Source organism: Marmota marmota, unplaced genomic scaffold (assembly GCF_001458135.2).
Source record: "Marmota marmota marmota unplaced genomic scaffold, marMar, whole genome shotgun sequence".
NCBI classification, from domain to species: domain Eukaryota; kingdom Metazoa; phylum Chordata; class Mammalia; order Rodentia; family Sciuridae; genus Marmota; species Marmota marmota.
Genome location: NW_025999880.1, coordinates 11,669,513 through 11,693,134, shown reverse-complemented (window position 1 = coordinate 11,693,134; position 23,622 = coordinate 11,669,513). Strand labels below are relative to the sequence as shown.

Below are 23,622 nucleotides of genomic sequence, written 5' to 3'. Positions count from 1 at the left end.
ACCTCCTGTAGCTGAGAGACTCCTCCTGCCTCTTCTTTCTGGTTTGCCCCCTTTCTTTCCATCAGTCTCCCACACTTCAGTCTAGTGCCCCTTGGAAAGTTCAATACATTTGGAGACTGGCAAGAGGAACTGAGAAGGAGTTAGTGTGTGTGTGTGTGTGTGTGTGTGTGTGTGTGTGTGGTGTGTGTGTTGGGGGGAGAGGGTGGGACAGAGGAAAGATTTCTCCAAATCATCAGTTGTTTTAAAGGAAAGCCTATATTTAGCTTGGCTTGGAGGGCCTGTAAATATGTATTTTGCAGCGCAGACAGCCGTAGCCATGGGCACTCCAGAGACACGCAGGGAGGTCAAAAAAGAAAAAGAACCGGAAAGATTAGGCAATATATTTTGTCATCAGCAGATTCGAAGAACTCTTTCTAACTGCCTGCTCCAACTGCTAATAATACACATTTCTATGTTTTGATGGTTTCTATTTTTCATCTGCTCTCTGGATCTTGTGCAGTGGGTGCCTGAGGAGGCGACTGACTCTCAGAGTCACCTTCTTCTGCCAGTTTTTTCATTACCTGCCCTGGATCCTGCCATCTTCCATCTTGACTGGGTTAATGTGGCATCCAGCACATATATAGCCTCTGGCACTGTCCAGATATGGGTCCCCCAAACCCAGCTCCTTGCACTTCAGATGGCCTCAGTCCCAGGATGAGAGATTCAGATACTTCAGGACAGTTCTACTTCAGAGAGGGAGAGAGAGAGAGGGAGAGAGAGAGAGAGAGAGGTGTGTAGGGGGAGTTCTACTTCAGAGAAAGAGAAACTTTCTAATTAAAAAATAACGTATTAGTCCTTATTTTTTAACGTTTAGTTTAAAAAGTTTCTTTATATGTATATATTTTTTAGTTGTGGGTGGACACAATACCTTTCTTTTATTTATTTATTTATTTTTTAATGTGGTGCCAAGGATCAAACCCAGTGCTTCACATGTATTAGGCAAGCGCTCTACTACTGAGCCACAACTCCAGCCCCTGAAAAGTTTCTTTAAAGATAAGAAAAGTGCAGAAAATCAGAATCAGAATTAACAAATGCTAGCGGTGTGACATTTTTTGCTTCAGGTTTTTTCCCTGTAATACAAAGTGACCATTCCAGTTTGAATGAAGTTCCGGTTCCTTTTCCCCTAGCCTTGCTTGCCTGTCCTTTCTACTCTCCCAAACTTGGAACACATCCTTGGTAGATCCCAATTTTGTATTATCACTTTTTAATAGTAGCAAACTAACATAAAATTCACCATTTTAACCATTTGCAAGTATACAAGTCAGTGGCATTAAGTACATTGACATTGTGTAACCATCACTACCATCTCCAACCTTTTTTTCATCTTCCCAAACTGTGACTCCGTATCGGTCCAACAGTAACTCTCCCAGCTGCCCTGGCAACCACCATTCTACTTGCTCTATGAATTTGACCACTCTTGGTACCTCATATAAGCAGAACCATACAGAAATTGTCTTTTTGTGACTAGCTCATTTCACTTAGCGTCATGTCTTCAAGATTCATGAGTGTTACCACATGTGTCAGAATTTTCTTCTTTTTAAAGAATAGACTTGCTGGTCCTGCTGGTGCACGTCTGTAATTCGAGTGGTTCAGAAGGCTGAGACAGGAGGATCACAAATTCAAAGCCAGCCTCAGCAACTTAGCGAGGCCCTAAGCAACTTAGGGAGACCCTATCTCTAAGTAAAATATAAAAAGGTCTGGGGCTGGGCCTAGGGTTGTGGCTCAGCGGTAGAGCACTCGCCTCACATGTGTAAGGCCCTGGGTTAGATCCTTAGCACCACATAAAAATAAATAAATAAAATAAAGGCATTGTGTCCAACTACAATTACAAAAAAAGGGTGGGGGGCTGGGGGTGTGGCTCAGTGGTTAAGTGACCCCAGGTTCAGTCCCTGGCACCATGAAAATAAAATAGCCCATAATTTCATATTTTTTCTACACATTTAAATTTCATAAAACAGTAGTGCTTTCTGTCATTTCACAATTAAGGTGATAACCATCATACTGTGTGTATGGATTTGTGCCTTTTCTGTCTGAGATGTTTTTCACAATTCAGCCATGTTAATGCTTCTGGCTTTGATTTGTCCATTTTAATTTCTGTTTGTTATTTTATAATGTGAATGAGCCACAATTTCTGTATCAGTTCCTCCACGGAATGGTTGTTTAGATCATTTCCATGTTTTGCTGCAATGAACATCCTCAGACAGTTCTCTCAACCGTCTTTAGAGTGTCTCTTAGAAGCAGAGCTGGGGCAGGCACGCTGTCCACCTGACTAGTATTGCCAAACATCTCTACAGCAGCTGAACCTATTGGTTTTTCCATCACCAGCATTTGTACAAGATGTCCTGTCTGGCCTCATCCTTGCCAACTTTTGCTCTTGTTAGATTTTTTATCTTTGCCAATCTGATGGATGTGAAGTGGTATCTCATTTGAGTCTGCATTCCCTGCCTATGAGGTCAAGCTTCTTATCATGTTCTTTGGCCCTCTGAATTTCCTCCGGATGAATCACTTATGTTCATATCCTTCTCTGTCCTTTATAGCTTTTGATACAAGTTACAGAAAGCCCAACTAGAAGTGGTTTCAGCAAAAAGGATTCTCTTATATAACAGGAAGTCTTTGAGTTGGTTCATTCTGAGATTCAACTGTGACTTCAAGGACCAGGTTCTCCCATTTCTCCATTTTTCTTTCATGAGGATAATCCCACCCTCATCATGTTTGCTTGTCTCTTAAACCAGCTCCCTCATGATCCCAAAATTGCTGCCTCAGCTCATGTATCTTATATAGGCAGCAATATCCAAGGCAGAAGAAAGTGAACGCTTTCTTCTTAGACTCTTTTCCAGAAGCCCTCCCACCACCACCACCACCAAGGAAATCTCCATCTTGTCTTGGTGACCAGAATCACATACATGTCTACACCGAACCCAATCACTGACCAGAGAAATGAATTTTTTTGGCTGTATTTAGACTAACAGTTTACTGCTGAGACCAGGCAAGGCTCATTCTTCCCCAAAGCCCAAACTCCTGAATCAGACCAAGATTCTAGTGTGGAGAAGGGAAAGTGGCATTCAAAAGGCTTGCCTTTTCCTTATTGGTTTCTGGGAGGTCTTTATATATTCTGAATACTAACCTTTGATCTGTTTCATGTGCTGCCAACATCGCCACCCAGGCTGTTATTTGTCATTTTAATAGCAGAAGGCTTTTCAGGGGGTCCTGTAATAAAATCAGACCATCTTTTATAACTTGTGTCTTTTGTCTAAGAAATGCTGCTTTCCTATCCATGGATCTCCTACATTTCCCCCTAATTACCTTAAAGTTTTGTTTTTCACTAGCAGATATTTAATCCATCTGGAATTAATATTTATGGATGATGTGAAGAGTTTTCATATGAAAAGCCAATTGTCCCAATACTCTTCATTGAATAGTCTGTTCCTCTCTCACTGGGCTGCAATGCCGCTGCCATCATAAATCAAATCCCCACATATGCTTGCATTTGTTTCTGGGCCCTCTATTCTATTGATCCCTTTGTCTAGCCGGGCACCAATACCACACTGTTTTAATTACTATGGCTTTCAAAAAAAATCCTGGTATCTGTTAGGTTTAGGACCCCGTCCTGTTCTTCTTTGGACTTGTTTAGCTCTTTATTAGCCCTTTGCTCTTCCATCTGAATTTTAGAATTTGTCTACCCAGCTCTGGGGAACATCCTGTTGGGATATTTATTGGACATTCATTGAATCAACAGATTAATGCGGAGAGCACTTTTTTTTTTTTTTTGTGCTAGGGTTTAAACCCAGGGCATTCAACCATTGAGCCACATCCACAGCCCTTTTTTTAAGAATTTTCTTTATAAACAGGGTCTCACTGAGTTGCCCAGGGCCTCCCTAAATTGCTGAGGCTGGCTTCAAACCTGTGGTCCTCCTGCTTCCTGCCAGGAAACTCAGTCCGGGGATGGACACTGGGATTACAAGACTTCGACACCCAGACTAGTGAGAGAATCATTGAATGAAAACGACATTGAGGAGTCTGGTCCCTAAACTCAACCATACTCTACTTCTCTCCATTTATTACTTTTATAGGCTACAATAACTTTTTTTCCCCACAAATACTTGAAATTGTGTAAGGTTTTCTTCTGGATTTTCTTTCTTTCTTTTTTCCTTTGGTACCAGGGTTTGAACTCAGGGGTATTTGACCACTGAGCCACATTCCCAGCCCTGTTTTGTATTTTATTTAGAGACAGGGTCTCACTGAGTTGCTCAGTGCCTCTTCTTTGCTGAGACTGGCTTTGAACTTGCAATTCTCCTGTCTCAGCTCCCTGAGCTGCTGAGATTACAGGCGTGAGCCACCACAGCAGGCTTCTTCTGGATTTTCCATCATTTAATTTTTTTGTGAATGATTTATTTTTTTAAAATGTATAATTTCTAATAAATTATTGCTAGTAGAAACACTAGAGTTTTGTATTTTATTTGCAGCTGGATGCTGATCTTTGTCCAGCAACCCTGCTGAGCTCCCTTAGTAACACTAATAATAATAATCCATGTAGAAATCCCTTGGGTTTTCTATGTAAATAACCATACCGTCTACAAAAGATGTCAGAGATTGTGTCTCTTTTATGTTCCCAATACTTTTATCAGTGAGTGCTGGCTTCTAAATTTGACCTGCCCCAGCTCTCAGGCCCTGCCAGTGGCCTGGCCCTGGGCAGCTTTGCCTTGCACTGTCCGCTATAAATAAATAAAAGACCCCTTACTTTCTCTAGAGCTTTACAGTTTACAAAGTACTTTGGCTTCCATTATCTCATTGATCCTTCTTACGCCCCTTTACAGAGAGGGAGTGCCTCCGTAGAAATGGCTATGGCACTGACCTCCGACAGTCTCTCCCCTACTCCGTTTCTCCTGGAAGCTAAAAAGTTTGGGCAGGAAGAGTCTCTAGCATTCTCGAACTCAGTGATGATGGCTTGGGTGGAGGGTGGGGGTGTCAGAGATTCAAGAAACCCCTTAGAGGGCTGGAATCCACTGGTAAATACGGGGAGAAGATTCTGGGTGGATGTAAGTCTTTAGGCTGGTGCTCCAGAGTGCCTGCAGGGTTAGGGGGATATGGAAATGTCTTTGGAAGTCGTCGGATTGACACAGATGATGGGTGGGTGGGGGACAGGTGGGGAAGAGATCATTCTGCCCAGCCTCCTGCTTCCGTGCAGGTTCTCTTCTCCGTAGGGAAGAACATTCTCTGAATTGGGAAGAGGAGGACGACATGGGGCGCGCGGCCTTGGGTGCCCTTCTGCGTCGCCCCTTCAACCATCGCGTTCTGCACGCATGCACCACGATCGCGTATCCTCAACCCGGGGCGGGGCGCCCTGCCGCCCTCCTCCTCCCTCTCGCCCCCGGGCTCTCCGCTCAGCTCTCGGTTCCGCCTCACCAATGCGCAGGCGCAGGGCTGGCTGGAGCTGGCGAACGCGCCCTCTCGTGGCTAACTGACGAGTCGCACCCTTTGTTGTTGCGCTGGGGGCGACGAAGAGGATGGGGGAGAAAGATGTGGGTGGAGCCTGGGAAGCAGATGCGAGAATCAGATCACAGTGACGAAAATGCCTTTCCTTTGTCCCTCACCACCACGTATAATCCCCTGTTTTAGATGCAGATAAAGAAAATATGGTCCTCAAAGATCAAGAGACTTAGGGAGACAGGCTCATGGATCCTGGAGTGGGATGAGAGAGTTGGGGATATCGCGCATGCATTCATTCATGCAGGGTTCGTTGGGAGGGAAGAGACAGGGTAGGAAGCTGGGGAGATGGACGCGGATGGCAAAGAAGCGAGGACAGAAAACCAGCTAGGCCAGGGCAGGACTGGGGTCGCAGTAGAGAAGCAGAGGCTATGGAAGCTCTGGCTGAGCCTGCAGAGACAAGGCTGAGAAACACACAGGCAGAGACCTGACCCTTCTGTATGGTCCCTCCGCTCCTGGCCGGATGCTCCCACTGGTGAGGAGAGCTAAACCGAGAGCTAAAGACCGGCAAAGTGGACACCAGGAGGGACACTAGTCACATGGGTTAAAGCAAATATATTTAAACCATAAATTCACAATTAAACTAATAGTGAAAAGAAAGCTAATTAGTCACAGTTTGGAGGATGCTAGGAAATCAGCCTATTATTGTGAAACTGGTCAATACAGGAAACAAATCAAGCATTTACCCTGTTTTTTATGTTTTTTTTTTTTTCTATATGAACTGTGCCATTCAGGTAACCAAATCATTAGTGAAGGGCAGTATCATGATGATGATGATGATTAATTTAAGTACCCATGGGCACTCTACCACTGAGCTATATCCCCAACCCTTTTTATTTTTTTATTTTGAGATAGGGTCTCACTAAATTGCTGAGGCTGACCTCGAACTTGAGACCCTCCTGCCTCAGTCTTCCTAGTTGCTGGGATTACAGGTGTGTGCCACCACACCTGGCTCAGTTTCTGTACCTAGAAGTATTCCAGCTAGTAAAGAAAAGAAAGATCAAATTTTAATATCATCATTTTCCAAGGGGGAGGAAAAAACATCTAAACTAAAAAAGCTGATGGTGCATGATCTGCCTCCAGATGGAAGACACTTGCAGCACCTATAAAGTGGTTCTGCAAAAGAAAATTGAACCTAAATCTGATCAGGCTTCTGGATCCAGCTACAATGTACAGGAAATACCATTTACAGAAAGTGCAGAGGTCAGAGGAACATGTTAAAGAACACCAGAGAGTTGCAATCAGCAAAATCAGAAAACTGCAGAAGAGCTGACTCTTTCAAGGAATGAGAGAGTGCTAGGGAAAGGAGGGAAGGAAGAAGAGAAGCCAGGAGGAAGGAGGAGGGAGGGTGGAGAAGAGAAAGAGATGGACAAGGAACTTATGGATTGGAGGGGTTTTTGTTTTTGAGCTTGCATTTATTTATTTATTTAGGTGGTACTGGGGATTGAATCCAGGGCCTCACTCATGCCAGGAATTTGGAGATACTTAAAAGACACTATCAATCAGTTGTATGTCCATCTTATTTAGGTTCTATTTCAAACAAATACATTGTAAAAAAAAAAAAAAAAAAAAGAAAAAAGAAAAAAAAAAGAAGAAGAACATAGCTGGGTCCCTAGGCATGTGCCCTTAGTCTCAGCTACTTAGGAGGCTGAGGTAGGAGGATGGCTTGAGCCCAGGAGTTTGAGACCAGCCTGGGCCACATAGTGAGACCTTATCTCTTGAAAACAAACACATGAAATTTGTATGAAATTGAACATTGAAAGTTTGATATTGGGCTGGGGATGTGGCTCAAGCGGTAGCGCGCTCGCCTGGCATGCGTGCGGCCCGGGTTCGATCCTCAGCACCACATACAAACAAAGATGTTGTGTCCGCCGAAAACTAAAAAAGCAAAATAAATATTAAAATTCTCTCTCTCTCTCTCTTTAAAAAAAGAAAAGAAAGTTTGATATTAAGGGGATTGTTGATTATATTAATAATTTATTATGTTTTGTGATTATGTTAAAAGGAGCCACTATCTTTTACAGATATGTACTGGAACATTGACAGATGAAATCAAATGGGAGAGGGCAATTGGAAGGAGCATAGATGACAGTAGATTGGCCACAAGTCGATAAATACATAGACGCTATTATATTATTCTGTATACTTCTTTTTTGGGGGAGGTACTAAGGATGGAACTCAGGGGCACTCCACCACTGAGTCACATCCACAGCCCTGTTTTGTATTTTATTTAGAGACATAGTCTCACTGAGTTGCTTAGCACCTCACTTTTGTTGAGGCTGGCTTTGAACTTGCCATCCTCCTGTCTCAGCCTCACAAGCCACTGGGATTATAGGCTTCCACCACCCAAGCCCAGCTCCGTATACTTTTTTAAAACTCCCCAAATAAGAAGTTTAAAGACCCTATGACCCCGCCCATTCCAGCCCTAGGCTTCAACAGAAAGTGCTATGTGTTACCACAGCAAGTTGGGATTCAGGCAGCTCTGAGGGTAGGGAATCCATCTGGTAATCTAAGGGACTGAGGAGGCTTCCTGGTTACTTTTAGCTGGCTCCAGAACAGTCTCTGGCTCTTCTGAAAGAGGGCAGTCTTGGGGAGGATCAGAGGGGAGTTGGCTACAGCTTTTCCATTGAGGTAGGGTGACCTCCTCAGGCCTGGTGACCCTGGGTGCAGGCACTTCTGCCTTAAGACAGCTGAGGGTGTGAGTGTGTGGCTCCAAAAATAGCAGGGGCGGCAGCAGGGGGGAGGGAGAAGAGTCACATGGGGAAGCTCAGGGGCTGAGGCTTGGGCAGCTGCCCAGCTCGGGCACCTCCGCCTGCCCCAATGGCCCTCTGCCTCCAGAAGCGCTCTTCCTCTCTGCCTTCATCTTTGAGAAGTCAGAGAGATGTCAAGGTGATTCAGGGACAAACACCTGCCTGAGATCCACAGCAGTTGCTGACTCTGGAATTTGGTAGCTCTCCAGAGACAGGTGAGGTGGTCAGGTGGAAAGAGAGAGGACAAAGATGAAGCAACCTACCTGCCAGTCCACACGCCAAGCCCATCTGCAGGCCCACACCTGGAGGCCCAATCCAGGGCAAATCCAGACGTCCTTGCCCGGGTTGCTAGGTTGTGGGGTGAGGTGGGAAGCACCTTTCACTTTGAGGCCTGCAGGCTTGCTTACCTGAATACCAAGGACAGTGGAACACTGGCAGCCCTGGGGTCCTGCCTCCTTCTCCAGCACCTGGAGAGGGGGGGGGGCCCTCAGCCTTCTCTGAATGCAAGGCTTTGGGAAAGAAGAGCCCCCTGGACCAAGGTCCTTTGGCAGATACCGGAGGAAGGAAGCATGCCCTGCCAGCAAGCACCTCAATGGCTGCTTTGATGGAGCTGGGCACTGGGCTAAGCACCTACCATACATTCAACTCATCAGCAGCATGTCTTGGGAAGTAATACAGTGCTGTGCCTTAGTATTACCATCTGTAAAGTGGAGGCAGTAGTAATGCTGCCTCATAGAACCACCATGGTATGCAACAGGGTAATGGTTGTAAACCTATGTGAACCCTCTAGCACAGAGGCAGGCAGTTCAGCTCTCCTGACTTTGTGTGCAAGTGTCACACAGCCTGGACTTTGCTCAGCTCTGCCTCTTCGGCAGCTGGTACCTGGTAGATCCGGTGTCACAGATGTGCTGCAAACATGATCATGCAGAAGTTCCACAATGACGCTGAGAGGCGAGCACTATTCATGCAGGCTTGTACTTGTGGACAGAGGCCTAAGAGGGCAAGTGACTCACTCAAGGCCACATCTCGGGGAGCCTCAAGGTGGGGCATATGCCCAGACAAGCATGCCTCCAAGCCCATTCAGGTAGCCCCAGCTGCATGAACCAGAGAGGGCGCCTCCTCTGCTCAGAGACAGGCTCCATGCAAAGCTTGCTCCTCCCAGACCTCCACACTGGGGATGCTTGGCCAGGAAATGAGCACAGGGTGAACAGACACTTCCATTTGCTGTTTAGAAAGCTGTCACCCTGTCCCTTACACATACTAGTTGCTCAGACCTGTGTCAGGTCAGGGATAGGAAAGCACAGTGATCACAGTCCCCTAGGAGCCCAGAGCACCCATATCACCCCAGCTGTGACCTTGGATTGGACACAGGGATGCACACAGGAGCTAAGGGGAACCTTGCCTCAGAGAGGAGGGAACTCGTGCATTGAGCCAAAGTTGGCTGGTTTGGATGGTGAGGTGGAGGGAGGGAGGGAATTTCAGGCAGAAATTCCCTGGAGGAGCCTGTGTGTGTGTGTGTGTGTGTGTGTGTGTGTCTATAGTGTAGTGGAGAGATTTAGACAGGATGGACCTGAAAGCTACTAGGAACTCAAGAACAATGGGGGCCACTAGGATTTTAGAAGATCTCAAGTAGGCAGGTGGGTGGTTTAGAAATCACTGTGGCTACGGGGAGGGGGCTACCGACTGGAAGGACACTGTGAGGAGGGTGTCCACCCTAGATTCAGTGCCTGCTCTAGGTGGTAATGGGGAGGGCCCCCGAGGCTGAGGCTGGGACCCAGCTGCTCTGGGCCACCTCCCTTCGTCCCTCCCCCCTCCCTCCCTCTTTCCCTCTCTCCCTCCCTCCTCTTCTCCCTGCCTCTGTCTCTGTCACTCACAGGGGCCAGCCAGCCTGGGGCAGCCATGGTAGCAGCACTAATCTGGATTCCTCTCCTTGTGGGCAAGTTGGGGACTTTCTCAGGGGGAGGTCCAGGATGAAGGGTGGGTTTTCGGATGATGAGATGGAAGAATGGGGGTCCTTAGGGGAGGATCTGTGGAGGGCAAGGTAGGGCCTGAAGGGCTCTGGGGTGCTGGCATCAAGGCAGGCCAGTATCCAGGGGCTGGGAGCTGGCTCCGGGGTGTAGGGCCTGGGAGGTCTGAGGCCTGAAGTTGTCCGGGGGCTGAGGTGGGCCTGAGTGCAGAGGCCATAGGGTCATGCATGGGCCCTTTAATGGGCTGGCTGGGCTACCGCTTCTTCCAGGCCCAGGCTAAATTTGGCCCTAAGAGGGAGGGTAGGGCAGCTGAGGCATGTCCTCTTTGTTAGATTTCCCATGGCCTCTAGTGTAAGCCCTGATCTTCCCTGCATATTAGGGAAGGCAGGTGGGGGTTCGGGGTTCCAGATGGCTCCTTTGAAGGCTCCTTCATCCCACTGTCCCTACCAGCCTCCTAGACATTCAGCATGGGGTTCATTTCCAAGTGTCATTAACAGATGCACCCCACATACCCCTCCCAGTCAAACACTAGTCCCTGCCCACTGCAACCCCAACAGGGGCCTAGATTGTTGAGGGGGGAGCCCTCCCGTCAATCCAACACGTCTTCCTTTGCTCAGAGACAGCAGAGGCAAGGGCTTGGTGGGGAATGGAGCTTATGCTCTGACAGGACTGAGGCCATCCGTGTGTTTGGGGTTTGTGGGGTGCCCTCAGGTCTCCTGGCAGGACTGGGGGGCACGGAGGCCCAGCAGACCACACTTCACCCGCTGGTGGGTCGTGTCTTTGTGCACACACTGGATCATGCCACCTTCCTGCGTCTTCCGGAGCACATCGGTGAGAGACCTGGTGGGCACCTGACGGGCTGGGGGGTGCCTGGCCCTGGGCTCTGGTCAGGCATCCAATCCCCTCTTCTTTCCTCCACCAGCTGTCCCGCCCACCGTCCGCATCACCTACCACGCCCACCTGCAGGGACACCCAGATCTGCCCCGGTGGCTCCGCTACACCCAGCGCAGCCCCTACAACCCTGGCTTCCTCTATGGTACCGCCACCCCAGAAGATCGTGGGCGCCAGGTCATCGAGGTGCCAGCAGGGACCCCCAGAACCTCCCGGGGGGCGGGTCACCTTGGCCTCCTAGGGGCAGCCTTACCCACAGGAATTGAGTTCCTTCATGGTCACTGACATAGAATTTCTATTACCTCTAACTGAGTTTCCTTATCAGTCTTCTCTGCCAGGCCCAGCTGTGCCATGGTCCCCGATTAACCCCACATCCCCCTTTCTACCCCCCAGGTCACAGCCTACAACCGGGACAGCTTTGATACCACTCGGCAGAGGCTGGTGCTGCTGATTGGGGACCCGGAAGGTATGGTCAGCTTCCCAGCTAATGCCAGTCTTGAGGAACCTCCTGGGAGGAGTGGTGGTTGTGGAAGGGAGAGGCTTGGACAGTAGGAGAGAGTGGGGGGCCAGGAAGGATGTGACATTGGTAGCTTTCAGGGAATGAGTGCTGGCTGGGGGTCCAGTCTCAGGCGGTGCTATTGTCCACGCTGCCCACAGACGGTGAGGCTGGGTGAGTCATTGAGGCCATGGGGGTCGGGCCAGGGCGTTTGGCACCTATGAGGTTCAGGGTGCTGGGGGCAGGAAGGCGTGTGTGGGGATGTGGGAAGGAGCTTAGGGGAGGCTTGGGAAAGATGTGGGGGTGCAGAACCGGGGGCTAGGGCAGCCTAAAGTGTTCACCTGGCTTCCCAGGCCCCCGGCTGCCTTACCAAGCTGAGTTCCTGGTGCGTAGCCATGATGTGGAGGAGGTGCTGCCCTCGACGCCTGCCCACCGCTTCCTCACAGCCTTGGCAGGGCTCTGGGAGCCCGGGGAGCTGCAGCTGCTCAACATCACTTCTGCCTTAGACCGTGGGGGCCGTGTCCCTCTTCCCATTGAGGGCCGGAAGGAAGGGTCAGTGTGCAGTCCAGCAGGGCTTCCTAAAGGACAGGCTGTCCACTTGGGATCAGGGTGATGGGCATGAAGCAGGGACTCCCCCTAATTTCCAGGTAGGTCTTTGTCCCCACTACACATCCTCGCCATGTCCGTCCATCTCCTCCTGGAGTCACACGGCCATCCACTCCCCTCCAGCCAACCCTTGCTTCCTTCTTGTCCTTCGTGGGCCTAAACCCCAGTTACCCTGAATCCTGCACTTCCTGCAGGTCCATCCAAGAACATCCCTGGGGGAATAGAGTGGGGTGCTCTATGTCCTGTCACCGTTACCCCAGATCTCAGGGAGAGGAGGCTGGGACCTCTCCTGCTGGGCCCCAGCTGCACCATGCTTCTGCCCCACCCTCCATCCCATCCCCAGGTCCCAGCCTACAATCAGGTCAGCTTCAACACCCCCAGCAGAGTGGTGCCCAGGTGCCCCCCCCACCACCACTCTGCTGACTTTGGCTTTCACTTGTGCCCAGGGTGTACATCAAGGTGGGCTCTGCCTCACCCTTCTCTACCTGCCTGAAGATGGTTGCCTCCCCTGACAGCCACGCCCGCTGTGCCCAGGGCCAGCCTCCACTTCTATCCTGCTACGACAACCTGGCACCTCACTTCCGTGTTGACTGGTGCAATGTGTCCCTGGTGAGGAGTGGGTCATTTATTTCCATTTTTATTCAGGTGGTTAAAACCAAGCTTCTGCTAAATCAAGAAGAGATAGCTCCCTCTTGCTGGATTCCCCTGCATGCCAACTCTGTGCCAGGTATCTTACACTGTCTCTCCTCTTAGACAAATGCAAACTATCCTGGAGTTATCATGCTCAAGACACAGAAGCTCATCATTTGCCTAGATGATAGCTTCTTAGGGATTTGAGTACCTATATGGATGAAAGAATAACCCCTTTGATTTGAGGTAAAGAGGAGATCTAGTGTAGAAAAACCAGGGGGCCTAAAGTGTTCACCAATTAACAAGGTTTCACAAGCCTTCCCAAATGTCTGTTAAGAAAGGTGCTCCATTAATCCCAATGATCCTGCACCCAGGTAAGCAGTGAACTAGCTCCAGGCCTGGGGCTGGGGCATGGTCCCCTCAAGTTTCTCCCTCCATTCCTGCTGCTTCTCACTCCAGCCTTTCTGACTTCTCCAGCTCGGTGTGTATTGTATATCCCTGGTCTCAGTCTCAACTTTAGTTTGTGCTCTGTCTTGTTCACACCACACAAACACACACACACACACACACACACACACACACACACCCTGAAGTTCTACCTTCTGCCACAAGAGAGCGACAGAGTCTACGATCCACATCTGGAGTCTCCAGCTCCTAGTGTCCAGATCTGCCCAGCCCAAAAGCTAAATCCAGTAATGACTCCCCACAGGGGAGTCCCCAAACCCTTTGCCCACTGAGAGCTTCTGTGTGACAGCTTTGTCTGCTTCCCTCTGAGGTGCCTCTTTGCATACACACCTGCAACAGAAGCAGAGAGTTTCCAAGTAATAAACCAGGGAGGCTCACTACAGTGCTTTGGCATGTTAAGGGTCCCTAGAGATGCCAATTCAGGCTAGAAACCACTGGTGCTCTCTGTTCCTGGGAGTGGACCAATAGACAGGGACTCATTCATGGTCCCACAATCAGGGACTTGTCATTGATGACATCTGAGCACTCAGTGTGTGCTGGGCATTGTACACTAAGCATGATTCAGCCTGTTACCCCGGGAGGCAGGTACACTGTGATCACTCTGAGTTTACAGATGAGGAACCCAGGAACAGAGGCAAACCTCCCCAGTGAACCACCAGACTGAGTCAGGATTCAAACCCAGGCAGTCAGACCCTAGAACTGGACGCTAACCATTGTATAATCCTACTTCTCCTAGCATTGGCCTCTCGTCTCCTGGTCAAGTGTTTGTCCTGCTAGTCACATGAGCTAGGAGCAGCAGGCTGGAAGAATCCTTGTGGTTGCATAGGGGCATATAGAGTAGAGCCCTGTAACCTCTGACCTGTCCCCTGGAGGTTGCTATGTCCAGCCAGCAGCTCCTGGGTCAGCTGTGGGCTCTCTGTGCAGGTGGATAAGTCAGTGCCAGAGCCGGTGGATGAGGTGACCACCCCAGGCGACGGAATTCTGGAGTATGACCCATTCTTCTGTCCACCTACGGAGGCCACAGCCCAAGAGTTCCTGGCAGATTTCCTGGTCACTCTCCTGCTGCCTTTGCTGGTGGCCCTTCTGCTTACCTTGCTGCTGGCCTATGTCATGTGTTGCCGGCGAGAAGGACGGTGAGTGTGGGGAAAAATGGAGGGCAGGGTGGCACTCACATCCAAGGGGCCCCTGTGGCTCTTGGGCTGTGTGGGACCCTCTCAAAGAGTGAGGTTCTGAGCTAGAGGAAGAGTGAGGGGCCCCTTTCTGGGCAGCTGGGACTCTAGGCCTGCCTAGCCTGGGACCAGATTATGATGAACACCCACATTGCAGCCCTGGGGACACCAGGGGTGAGCTCAGAGCAGGACTAACCCTCTCCCTTATTCTTCCACAGATTGAAGAGAGACCTGGCCACCTCTGAGTAAGTAGGAGAAAGCTGGGGGCTGGGTGGGAACCCCCCTTGACTGTCCCATTGGGCTCCCCAACCTCCATAAGCAACAGAGACAAACTAGATTACTCTTGAGATGGAGGGGGTTGCCCTTGACCTTGGAGCCCTGGCCCCAGGCTGAGTGGGTGCTGGGCCTGATCTGGCATTATTTCTGGTCATAGAAGAGTCTGCTATAACAAAGGGCAGGGGGACCTGTTACTGTCCTGGGGAAAGTGCTTGAGAATCTCTCAGGTGGGCGCGCACACACACACACACACACACTCTCCAGGCTGCACTCCACTACACAATCACTCCATCAGTCTTTCTAGCCTCAGATTCTCCCCGTGCAAGGAACTAGATGCAACTGTGACAGCTATGGACGCTTTCGGTTCTGCCTGTCCTTCCCCAATCCATCTCATTTTGTCCCTGGTCCCCCTACACAGCTTTGCCCCTCCTTCCCAAACCCCAGCCCTCTTCCCCTCTTGCTCCCTGAGCCCCAGAGAGTCCAGGAGGCCAGAGAGGAGTAAGTTGGGATTCCTTTTTATTCTCACTGCCCTGAGCCTGTGGCACCGGGCACTCCTGCCTGCTTGGCTGGCCTGCCCTGTTAATGGCGGCGGCATTTGGCCACCCTGCGAACCCCTTTGAAAAGCCGCTTGTGGCCCTGTTTGGAGCCCAGTAGCGACCTGCGCTGCCCAGACTGGCGCTGCCCAGATCTGCCGTGCCCCGGCCGCCGCCGCCGCCGCCGCCGCTGCTGCTGCCGTCTCTTGGCCTTAAGCTTGGAGGCCCGCTTCTTGCCCAGGCGGAAGGAGCCCGAGGTTCCCCTGCCGGTCACCCGCTGGAGCATGCCGTTGTCCACCAGCTTCTTGAGCTCACGCTTGAAACGCCAGATGTTGTGGGCCATGTTGTAGCCGTTGTTGGTGACAGCCTTCTTCAGAGCCGCCAGGGATACGCGACGGCGTGTCCCCTTTTCTGCCATAGCCCTCATGATCACCTTGGACATGCTGAGCTTCCGGTGGCCTTTGGGGGAGGTGCAGTGTGCGTTCTCACTCTTGTTAGGGGCTCCTGATGCGCTGGCCTGCTGGCCTCCACCCATGGCAGCGTTTGAAGCCGAGGGTACGGATGGGGACTGCAGCAAGGTGACTTTCTGCATCTCTCCCTGGGATGGCTGAAGGGAGCTAGGTGCAGGGACCTCCAGGGTGGCGGCTGGAAGTCTCCACTGTGCCGCTCTCGATGGTGGGTGAGCTGTGTCCTGGCTCCTGTTCTCCTCAGAGGCTTTCTTGAAGGGCTTTGGCTTCACCTTGCCCTGGGTGGCTAGAAGGAGGACCAAGGATGATCACCCACGGTTGGCCTCCGCAGTCTTGTGCTGTGGGGTCAGGGGGTGGTGGGTTTATCTCTGTGGTGACCTCAGGGAGGCATTGTGAGGCCACCAGAATCCTGCAGAGGTCACAGTGGCCCCATAGTTCCCTCCTGGGCAGGGTAGACAGGAGGAGAGCCTGAAGTGTGGGTATTTGACATTCCAGGTGCCCTGTGGGTGAGGGCTGTGTCTTCTGGGGACCACATGGAAGGGTCCAGCCCAGATTTGCACGCTTATGTACCTGTGCCCGAGAGGACTGCAGGGTGTCCTCAGCCCTCAGCTTTAAACCACCGGCTTGATCTCACCATCTCTGCTCACTGGGTCTTTGTTCCTCTGAGTCGGGAGAATACAAACATTTAAACATCAGAATTATACCAACATAATTTTTATGGGGAATGTGCTTTCCAGTGTAAGCAGAAATGAAAATCCTTGATCTATGTAAGTCGATTTTATTCCTCAAACAACTTTCTATGCAAAGCAGTCAAAGGGCTTTGCTTTTATTTTCTGTGTTCATTGTTATTTTACAGACTCCCCCCCAACCCGGTAGTTGAGATCAATGATTTTCCATATAAATTTCACAGGGAGGATTTCATTCCTCAGTTTTGGTGGCGGGGGGTGGTGATGGTGGTGCCAAATTTGATTAATTGTCTCTGTTGTGATTTTGTCTTGTGACCCGTCTTTTCTTTGCTTTCTGCTTTGGGTCAATTATGTAGCTCTGATATTGTCGGGGAAATCTGCTTCCCTGGTCAATCTGGAATCAATAACCAATTTTGCCAAGTGTGATATTAGCCTTTATCATCTTGGGTTTTGTGCTGATTTATTTCCACAAAATTCCATTTTTCCGCTTTGTTCAATGTCTGCCATTTTTCCAAATTATCCACAAATTGTGATTCTGCGGCCTATTTTTCACCTCTATCAGATTTAACTGGTAACAAATTCCTCCAGGCCCCAAAGACACTGTGCCGGATGCACAGCATACAGGGTCACGTGTCAGCTGGGTGAGACCTCGGGCCACGTGTGTGAATGCCGGTCTACACGTCCCTCTGTTCTAGTGCTGATGTGGAAGGCCTGGGGGGGAAGGCACCGAGGGGCCTGGCATCTGCTTTGGCTCTAAGAAAATATCCCCAGAATATTTTTCCACCTGTGTGTTGCCAGAGTAAGGAGCGTCACTAAGTGGCTCTCTACCTCAGCACCCACACACGTCTTGTCTTGCTCTCTCCCCTCAGCCTCTCCTTGCTCAGGAATGGAAAATTGTGTTTTGGAGAACTCCATTTGCCAAATTCCAGACTCAAGAGCTCACCTTAACCTTCCCCTGGCCTTAGACAGCACTTCTTCCCCTGACTGGGTCCCACTCCCCCCTGGGGACTGTGGCCCATTCTGTGTGAGGTGGCACACGTTTCTGTAACCTCTCAGGCTCTAACTGGGGCCCTCACTGAAACTAAAACAGGGCTGGGGACGATTTTCCCTCCCCCACCTGATCAGTAACTTGGTGGCAAGTGAGGTTTCGCTTCAGCCTGCCCAGGACCCCAGCCACCCTTAAGAAAATCAATTCTTATTGTTTAGAATGAGAAGTCCCTGCTCTGAACCAGCAGGAAACCAGGTAGTCCGGGGAAATGTCACCACGCTGGGCAGCCTGAGGAGCCAAGTGATGAGATGCCCGTGTCTCAGCAGGACATGGGGAAGGTGTTCCGGGAAGGGAGACAGGTTGGCAAAAGTAGGAAGTGAGAGAAAGCCAGGGAGACGGTAGGTTTACCAGACGGACAAAGAGACAGGAGGGAAGGGAGACGGTTAGAAGATCTGTGTTTGGAATGAGTACTGAGAGAAGGAGCTGAGTGCTAGAAGGGACCAGGAGTCATCAGAATACAAGAGCAGAATGCAGTCAGGCTTGGCAGAGCACACCTGCAATACCAGTAACTCAGGAGGCTGAGGCACGAGGATTACAAATTTGAGGCCAGTCTCAGCCATGTAACAAGTCCCTAAGCAACTGAGCGAGACCCTGTCTCAAAATAAAAAATAAAAAGGACTCAGGATGTAGTTCAGTGTCAGTGTACCCACAGGTTCAATTTCCAGTATGGAAAATAAAATAAAATATAACAACATTAAAAAAAAACAAACAACTAAAAAGCCAAAACAATATAAAGCCTAGAAAACACTGGCCTCTGCAAATATATATCCACTGTGGATGTATTTAAGCCTGTGTCTCATTATCTACCACTGAGACACAATCTCATTTAATCTTCAGAACAATTTAGAGGGTGGGCATTATTATCCCAGTTTACTGTTGGAGAAACTGAGGCACAGTGTGGTTAAACAACTTGCCAGGCACACACAGCTTTGAGTTCAGACTGTCGGCACCCAGAGCCTGTGCGCCCATCACTGGGCACAAACAGACATCATGGAATTTCCTGTTTGTTCCCTGATCCCACATGCTGTGTAAGCCCCCTTCCCACTCCCCACCAAGAAGTGGTGGGGCAGCCTGCAGGGTGGCTCAGAGGCAGTGCCAGGCCCTGGGGGACTAACCCTGACAGTGACTCCTTGCCCATGTCTCCAGCATCCAGATGGTCCACCATTACACCATCCACGGGAACACAGAGGAGCTGCGGCAGATGGCAGCCAGCCGCGAGGTGCCCCGGCCTCTCTCCACCCTGCCCATGTTCAACGTGCGCACGGGCCAGCGGCTGCCTCCCCGCGTGGACAGCGCCCAGGTGCCCCTCATCCTGGACCAGCACTGAGCACTCTGCCAGGTAGGTCCAGCCGGGCAGCGCCAGCCTCGTTTCTGGAAACAAGATGGCCTCTGTCTCAAAGATGGGGTGATGAGGTCAGGGCTAAGGCAGGGCCCAGAGACCAGCCAGTTCGTGGCAGGGGGCGCTCAGCAGGGTCAAGGTTATACCTCCCGCTGCTGCTGAGCACTCAGGGTCAGAGGTCAAGGTGGGGAAGCAGGCGACCCAAACCGGGGTTTGTCTCTCTCTGTCCTCCTGACTGTCTCCCCTGCTTCCGATTCCAGCCCTGATCTCAGACTCCCTTTTCTCTCCACTCAGAGAGCTGCAGACCCCTCCCACTGGCTGATTCTTGCTCCTGGCCCAGTTGGACCCCAGGCTCTGAACAAGCAGAGGGATGAGGTGGGGAGGGCTAAGGGTGTTTGGAGTCAGGACCCCCAGAATAAAATGCCTGCTGCCCTGCTCATCTGATGCTGCCAGCATGCTTTTCCCCACAGCCTCCTCCCAGCAGCCTCCTCCTAACAGCCTCCCAAGGTCCTCACTGTCTACATTTCCCTTTTGACCTTCTGGGAGTCCCCGGAGGCTGCCAGCCAACTCTGGGCTCCTAGCATTTTGCTGTTTGCTCAGATTTTCAGGAAGAGGGAAGGATCTGCTGCTATATGCAGCCCTCATATGAACCTGACAATGAGAGATTCCTGGATCATTACATCCGTTTTATAGATAAGAAAACTGAGAACTATGGAGAGGAAGTGATTGACCCAAGGTCCCAAAGCAAGCGGCTGGAGGACTGAGGGGCTCGCCAAGCAGAAGATCTCAGCTCTGATCTGGAAACTTAGTTAACACCTGTCACAGTCCCTTGGAGGGGGTCCCTTTGTAGGTTGTGTCGAGAGAGAAGCCAATCTAGAAATGGAGAGAGGTTAGGAGGCAGGACAGAATGCCCCAGGCTTGAGGGCTCCCCTCCTGGTGGCACCTCCAGAGAAAGGACAAGAGAATCTGCACAGCTTAGAATACTCGTTGAGTTGAGTGCCACAGAGTGCCTTTTCCCCAGGAGCCTGGGAGAGCTCAGCTGGCTGTGCAGGGGCCCGAGGTTATTTTTCCAGGTGGCTACAACCAAAGTGGGCCAGCTCACTGCCATCTGTGCCTCCTCCAGTCTCAAGTTTTACCACTCCCATGTGAGGGCAGGTCTGAGATCAAACCGGAGAGGTGACCCAGATAAAGCAGAAGAGCAGGGACAATGGCTCAGGCTTCTCTAGGTGGCAACTGCAAGAGAATCCAGCCAGGGCCTGGCACCCAGCACCCTGGCCCGCCTCACCCTTTCTCTGCTGGGGAACGCCAGCATTCCTTCACCCCAACACCTCCCTAAAGGCTGCAGTTCTGGTCTCTGCCCTAACGGCATGTTCTCAAAGAGGCCTCCCAGCCTGCCTTTGGCCTTGGGGCCCCCTCACAGTCCTCCTTGCTCTCTGAGAGATGCCCCCGTGGGCTCCCTGCTTCGCTCTGTGTGTGCTCAATGAGTGCTTGCTGACAGATGGCTCTAGGTGCCCCCTCTACCCACATGGGGGCACACACTGCGCCAGCTCTGTGCCTCTGCCAGCCTCAATGAATGCTTATGGACTCAGTGCTCAGTGCATTCATTAACTAGCTAATGGCCATGGGGCACTGGGGGTGGGGGAGGAGAGGCTTTAGATTGAGATTCCTGGATCATTACATCCGTTTTATAGATAAGAAAACTGAGAACTATGCTCAGCCCTTTGCCCAGAGAGAAGGAACAGCCTCCTTAAGAACTAGGCGCAAACCCAGACAGACCAGGGCGCCTCTGTTTCCCCTGGGCCCATCATCTGATGGAGAGCTCAGGAGTTGCAGGGAATCTGCTCAGACCAGAGGCTTGGAGCAGCCAGCCTGCTGCCTGGGCTGGCTCCCTCCCGCCCTGGCCCCCTGAGGAGGGGGCTGCAGTCTCCCCAGTCACCGTCTGGCCCCAGCGGCAGGCAGACCTTGGGCCTCCTCTGTGCTCTTCCTGTGCTGGCCAGGGATGGGGGAATGCGAGGCCAGCTCCCCGCCCCCTGTTTCCCCGGCCTGGTCTTGGGGTCTTGGCAGCACCTTCCTCCCCGCTCAGCTCCAAGGAGCACACGGGAGTCTGGCCGCCTGCCTGAGAGGAAGTGGCCCAGACAAGTAGCCGGAGGATGGCGTGACTGCAGAGGACGGAGAGCCGTGCCCAGGCACACACACGCGACAGCCAGCTGCCCAGCGGCGCACAGGGAAGACTCAGTCACACTCAGTGCTGCGCTGCCAGCCCCTCCCAGAAGGGCAAGAGTCTACCACAGTCACACCCCACTCCCCACAAACCCTGGCAGAGGGGCAACTGCCCCCAAGCCCCACCTCCACCCCCAGACAGCCCCACACTCTGCTTCCCATCTCCAGTCCCACTGTTGGCTGGGCCTGACGACACGTGGCCTGACTCTCCACATTTCCTCAGCCCCTTCAATGGGCCAGACCTGTGGACACACCACCTACAGTAGGCCTCAGCCCCTGGAGGCACACTTCCCCTGAGCAGGACTGGATGGGGCTTTGCCACACCTTGTTCACTCATGAAACAATGATCATACCTGCCTTGAGCTGTTGGGGGACTTCATGAGGACAAGGGCACCCTCATGGCTCCCAGGAGTTGGGGACCTGATTATACACAAGCCCTCTGCAGTCTCTCCAAGGCCAGCTGTCCTTGAGGTCTCCCTGCCTCCCTTAAGACCCAGGCTAAATGGACTCCATGTCCACCTAGGCCTTCTGAAAAGTTCAGCTTCTCCCTGTGAATTAGGGCGGACGCCTAAATTCGCACCCTCCTTGGTACAGAACTGCTATGTGGTGTGGCGCTGTCCTGCCCACTTGAAATGTGCCCGGTCCAAACTAAAGAGGTGCTGTTAAGTAGAAGGAAGAAATTATATTTGGGGAGATACTGGGCTCAATAAAAAACAATATTAAAAGTAATTTTGCTTGTTTCTTTTTTTTATTTTTTTAACGTGGCCACTAGGAAATAAAAAATGACATGTGTGGCTCACATTCTATTTTTAGGGGAAAGTGCAGGTTCCATGACTCCAGATTACTTTATCTCTGCTCCAGATCGACTCCGGCTCAGAACTCAGTCATGCTTTCTATTGAACCTGCTCACTCAGCCCTCCTGCTTGCATCCGGGGAACCCTGGTGGGGAGTGAAAGAGTTTGTCCCACAGAAGTGAGTCCCCTAGAACTTGGATGTTAGCCTCCTTGCTCTAGAATATGCTTGGGTCCTGACAATGACCTTCATCGTCCTCCTTTTTTTATAATTTTTTTACTTTATGGATGGACACAGTGCCTTTATTTACTTACTTACTTAATTAATTTATTTGTGTGCGGTGCTGAGGCTTGAGCCCAGTGCCTCACCCGTGCTAGACAAGGGCACTCACTACTACCACTGAGCCCCAACCTCCGCTCACCATTGTCCCCTTCCTTGCTTCTCTGCCCTTCTCTTTCAGTAGCTCTTCTTCTTGGTCCCTCATGGTCCTATGCGAGGAGAATACCAATTTTTCCTGCACCCGTGGGTATCAAACTCATCTCCTCCCTGGCTTGGTCTCGCACAGCCTCTGCTCAGTGTTGTAATTTCCAAGGGTCTAAGGATCTGTCACCTTCCCAGATAAAGGCCAGCCCTCTTCCCCGGGTCTTGCCTCTTGGGCCATCCACATGCCCCCCAGCCCAACTTGGTACCTTCCAGAGCACACACCCAGAGGGCCACAGAGACACGGCTTCTCACTAGCACCAGAGCTCCCACTGGTGCTGGGACTTCAAGGTGATAGTCTGTCCCCACACTCACCCTCTCCTCATCTCCCCACACCCTCCCTACTCATATCCCGTCTATCCTTCTTCACACAGGAGGACCCTCCTATGCCTATGGACACATATGTCCCAAATGCTATGACCCATGCCTTCCACAGCTCACATGGCATCTCCTCCACTGCCCCACATGCGACAAAGCTGCCCTCATTGTGTACAGACCCCCCCCCGCATACCTCTCCACCACACACCCCTCCACACATGTGTGGGACCTCATGCCATGGATAGGACACCTGTGGGTGGGCAGAGCGAGGCACATTCCCATTCATGGGCACCTACCAGGAGACCCAAGTAGGGACCCCCAGAGGCACCTGCCTCACCCCCTCACATCATTGCTCAGGCCTCCCCAAGTGGGTATTGGTTTTGTGAACAGCCCCACGTTGTCCCACATGCAGCCCCCACCCCCATGCCAAGGCTTCCACACTCCAGCGAGTCAGCCCTCCCCCCACCCCTCCTCCCCGTCAAGAGCTCCAATGTCTAGGAAAGTCAGAGGACCTGGAAAACTAAGGGGTGAGATGCTGCGGGGAGGAAAAAAGAGGGAAAACCTACCAGATTCCGGATATAGAAAATCCTGCCAGGAGATGGATGGGATCAGGCCTCCGAAGGGACCCAGGGTTCCAGGACAGTGGTGAAAATAAAAAATTCAACTGAAGGCTCCTCCTTTTCTAGAGTTTTCCATCTGGATTTGACTGAAAAGTTAGCCATAGGAACTTAGTTTTCCTGCTCACAGAGAGGACCAAGGCAAATCCTGCGGAGCAGAGCTGAGAGCAGGCACCATGCCACCATGCAGGACACAGTGAGGGTCCCCAGACAGGGTCTGGCAGCTGTATTTAGGGCAGCTGTGATGTCAGCGGAAAGGAGGGCTTGAGTTGGCAGTGTGGTACAATGGCTCCATTGTCCCCCTCCCCTTCTGTCCTGAACACACACTGAAACCACACACCATCCCTAT

General features: G+C 51.3%; 3 protein-coding genes across 8 annotated transcripts in view; 1 reads left to right on the top strand and 2 right to left on the bottom strand.

Annotated features, from left to right (window-relative positions):
- Nucleotides 1–9,834: 9,834 nt before the first annotated feature.
- Sgca (sarcoglycan alpha) lies at nucleotides 9,835–21,795 on the top strand. Of its 5 annotated transcripts, XM_015495491.2 has the most exons (11): nucleotides 9,892–9,910; nucleotides 10,150–10,209; nucleotides 10,952–11,071; nucleotides 11,163–11,317; nucleotides 11,525–11,597; nucleotides 11,981–12,179; nucleotides 12,680–12,842; nucleotides 14,253–14,461; nucleotides 14,716–14,742; nucleotides 18,654–18,846; nucleotides 19,141–19,285. In XM_015495491.2, exons 2-10 carry the CDS (start codon nucleotides 10,173–10,175, stop codon nucleotides 18,832–18,834), a joined length of 1,164 nt encoding a protein of 387 aa, XP_015350977.1. In that variant the 5' UTR covers nucleotides 9,892–9,910; nucleotides 10,150–10,172; the 3' UTR covers nucleotides 18,835–18,846; nucleotides 19,141–19,285. The 5 variants fall into 5 exon arrangements, with proteins under 5 accessions (XP_048645131.1, XP_015350977.1, XP_015350978.1 ...); XM_015495492.2 differs by lacking the exons at nucleotides 9,892–9,910; nucleotides 19,141–19,285 and adding an exon at nucleotides 20,930–21,795 and having other exon boundaries at nucleotides 10,080–10,209; XM_048789171.1 differs by lacking the exons at nucleotides 9,892–9,910; nucleotides 19,141–19,285 and adding an exon at nucleotides 19,540–20,923 and having other exon boundaries at nucleotides 10,080–10,209.
- Nucleotides 10,089–23,622, bottom strand: part of Col1a1 (collagen type I alpha 1 chain) — a 33,120-nt gene continuing 19,586 nt past the window's right edge. Inside the window, exons 49-50 of one of the 2 annotated variants that reach the window (XM_048789165.1) lie at nucleotides 17,300–17,305; nucleotides 10,089–10,102 (exon numbers count right to left, since the gene is read on the bottom strand). In XM_048789165.1, the coding sequence (XP_048645122.1) occupies nucleotides 10,101–10,102; nucleotides 17,300–17,305 (8 nt within the window). In that variant the 3' untranslated portion in view covers nucleotides 10,089–10,100. Of the gene's footprint in view, nucleotides 10,103–15,217; nucleotides 15,230–17,299; nucleotides 17,306–23,622 lie in introns of those variants that run through there. The other variant, XM_048789166.1, reaches the window with a different exon arrangement.
- LOC107150460 (spermatid-specific linker histone H1-like protein) lies at nucleotides 15,353–15,841 on the bottom strand. The gene has a single exon (XM_048787174.1). The coding sequence runs from the start codon at nucleotides 15,839–15,841 to the stop codon at nucleotides 15,353–15,355; it is 489 nt and encodes a 162-aa protein (XP_048643131.1).

What these genes read in the sequence shown, in the direction of transcription:
- LOC107150460 (XM_048787174.1), bottom strand. Translation starts at nt 15,841, where the DNA reads ATGGGTGGAGGCCAGCAGGCCAGCGCATCAGGAGCCCCTAACAAGAGT.
- Sgca (XM_015495492.2), top strand. Translation starts at nt 10,173, where the DNA reads ATGGTAGCAGCACTAATCTGGATTCCTCTCCTTGTGG. An exon ending in GTGGGCGCCAGGTCATCGAG is followed by an intron (nt 11,318 to 11,524) that starts GTGCCAGCAGGG and finishes TCTACCCCCCAG; the next exon opens with GTCACAGCCTACAACCGGGA. An exon ending in ACTGGTGCAATGTGTCCCTG is followed by an intron (nt 12,843 to 14,252) that starts GTGAGGAGTGGG and finishes CTCTCTGTGCAG; the next exon opens with GTGGATAAGTCAGTGCCAGA.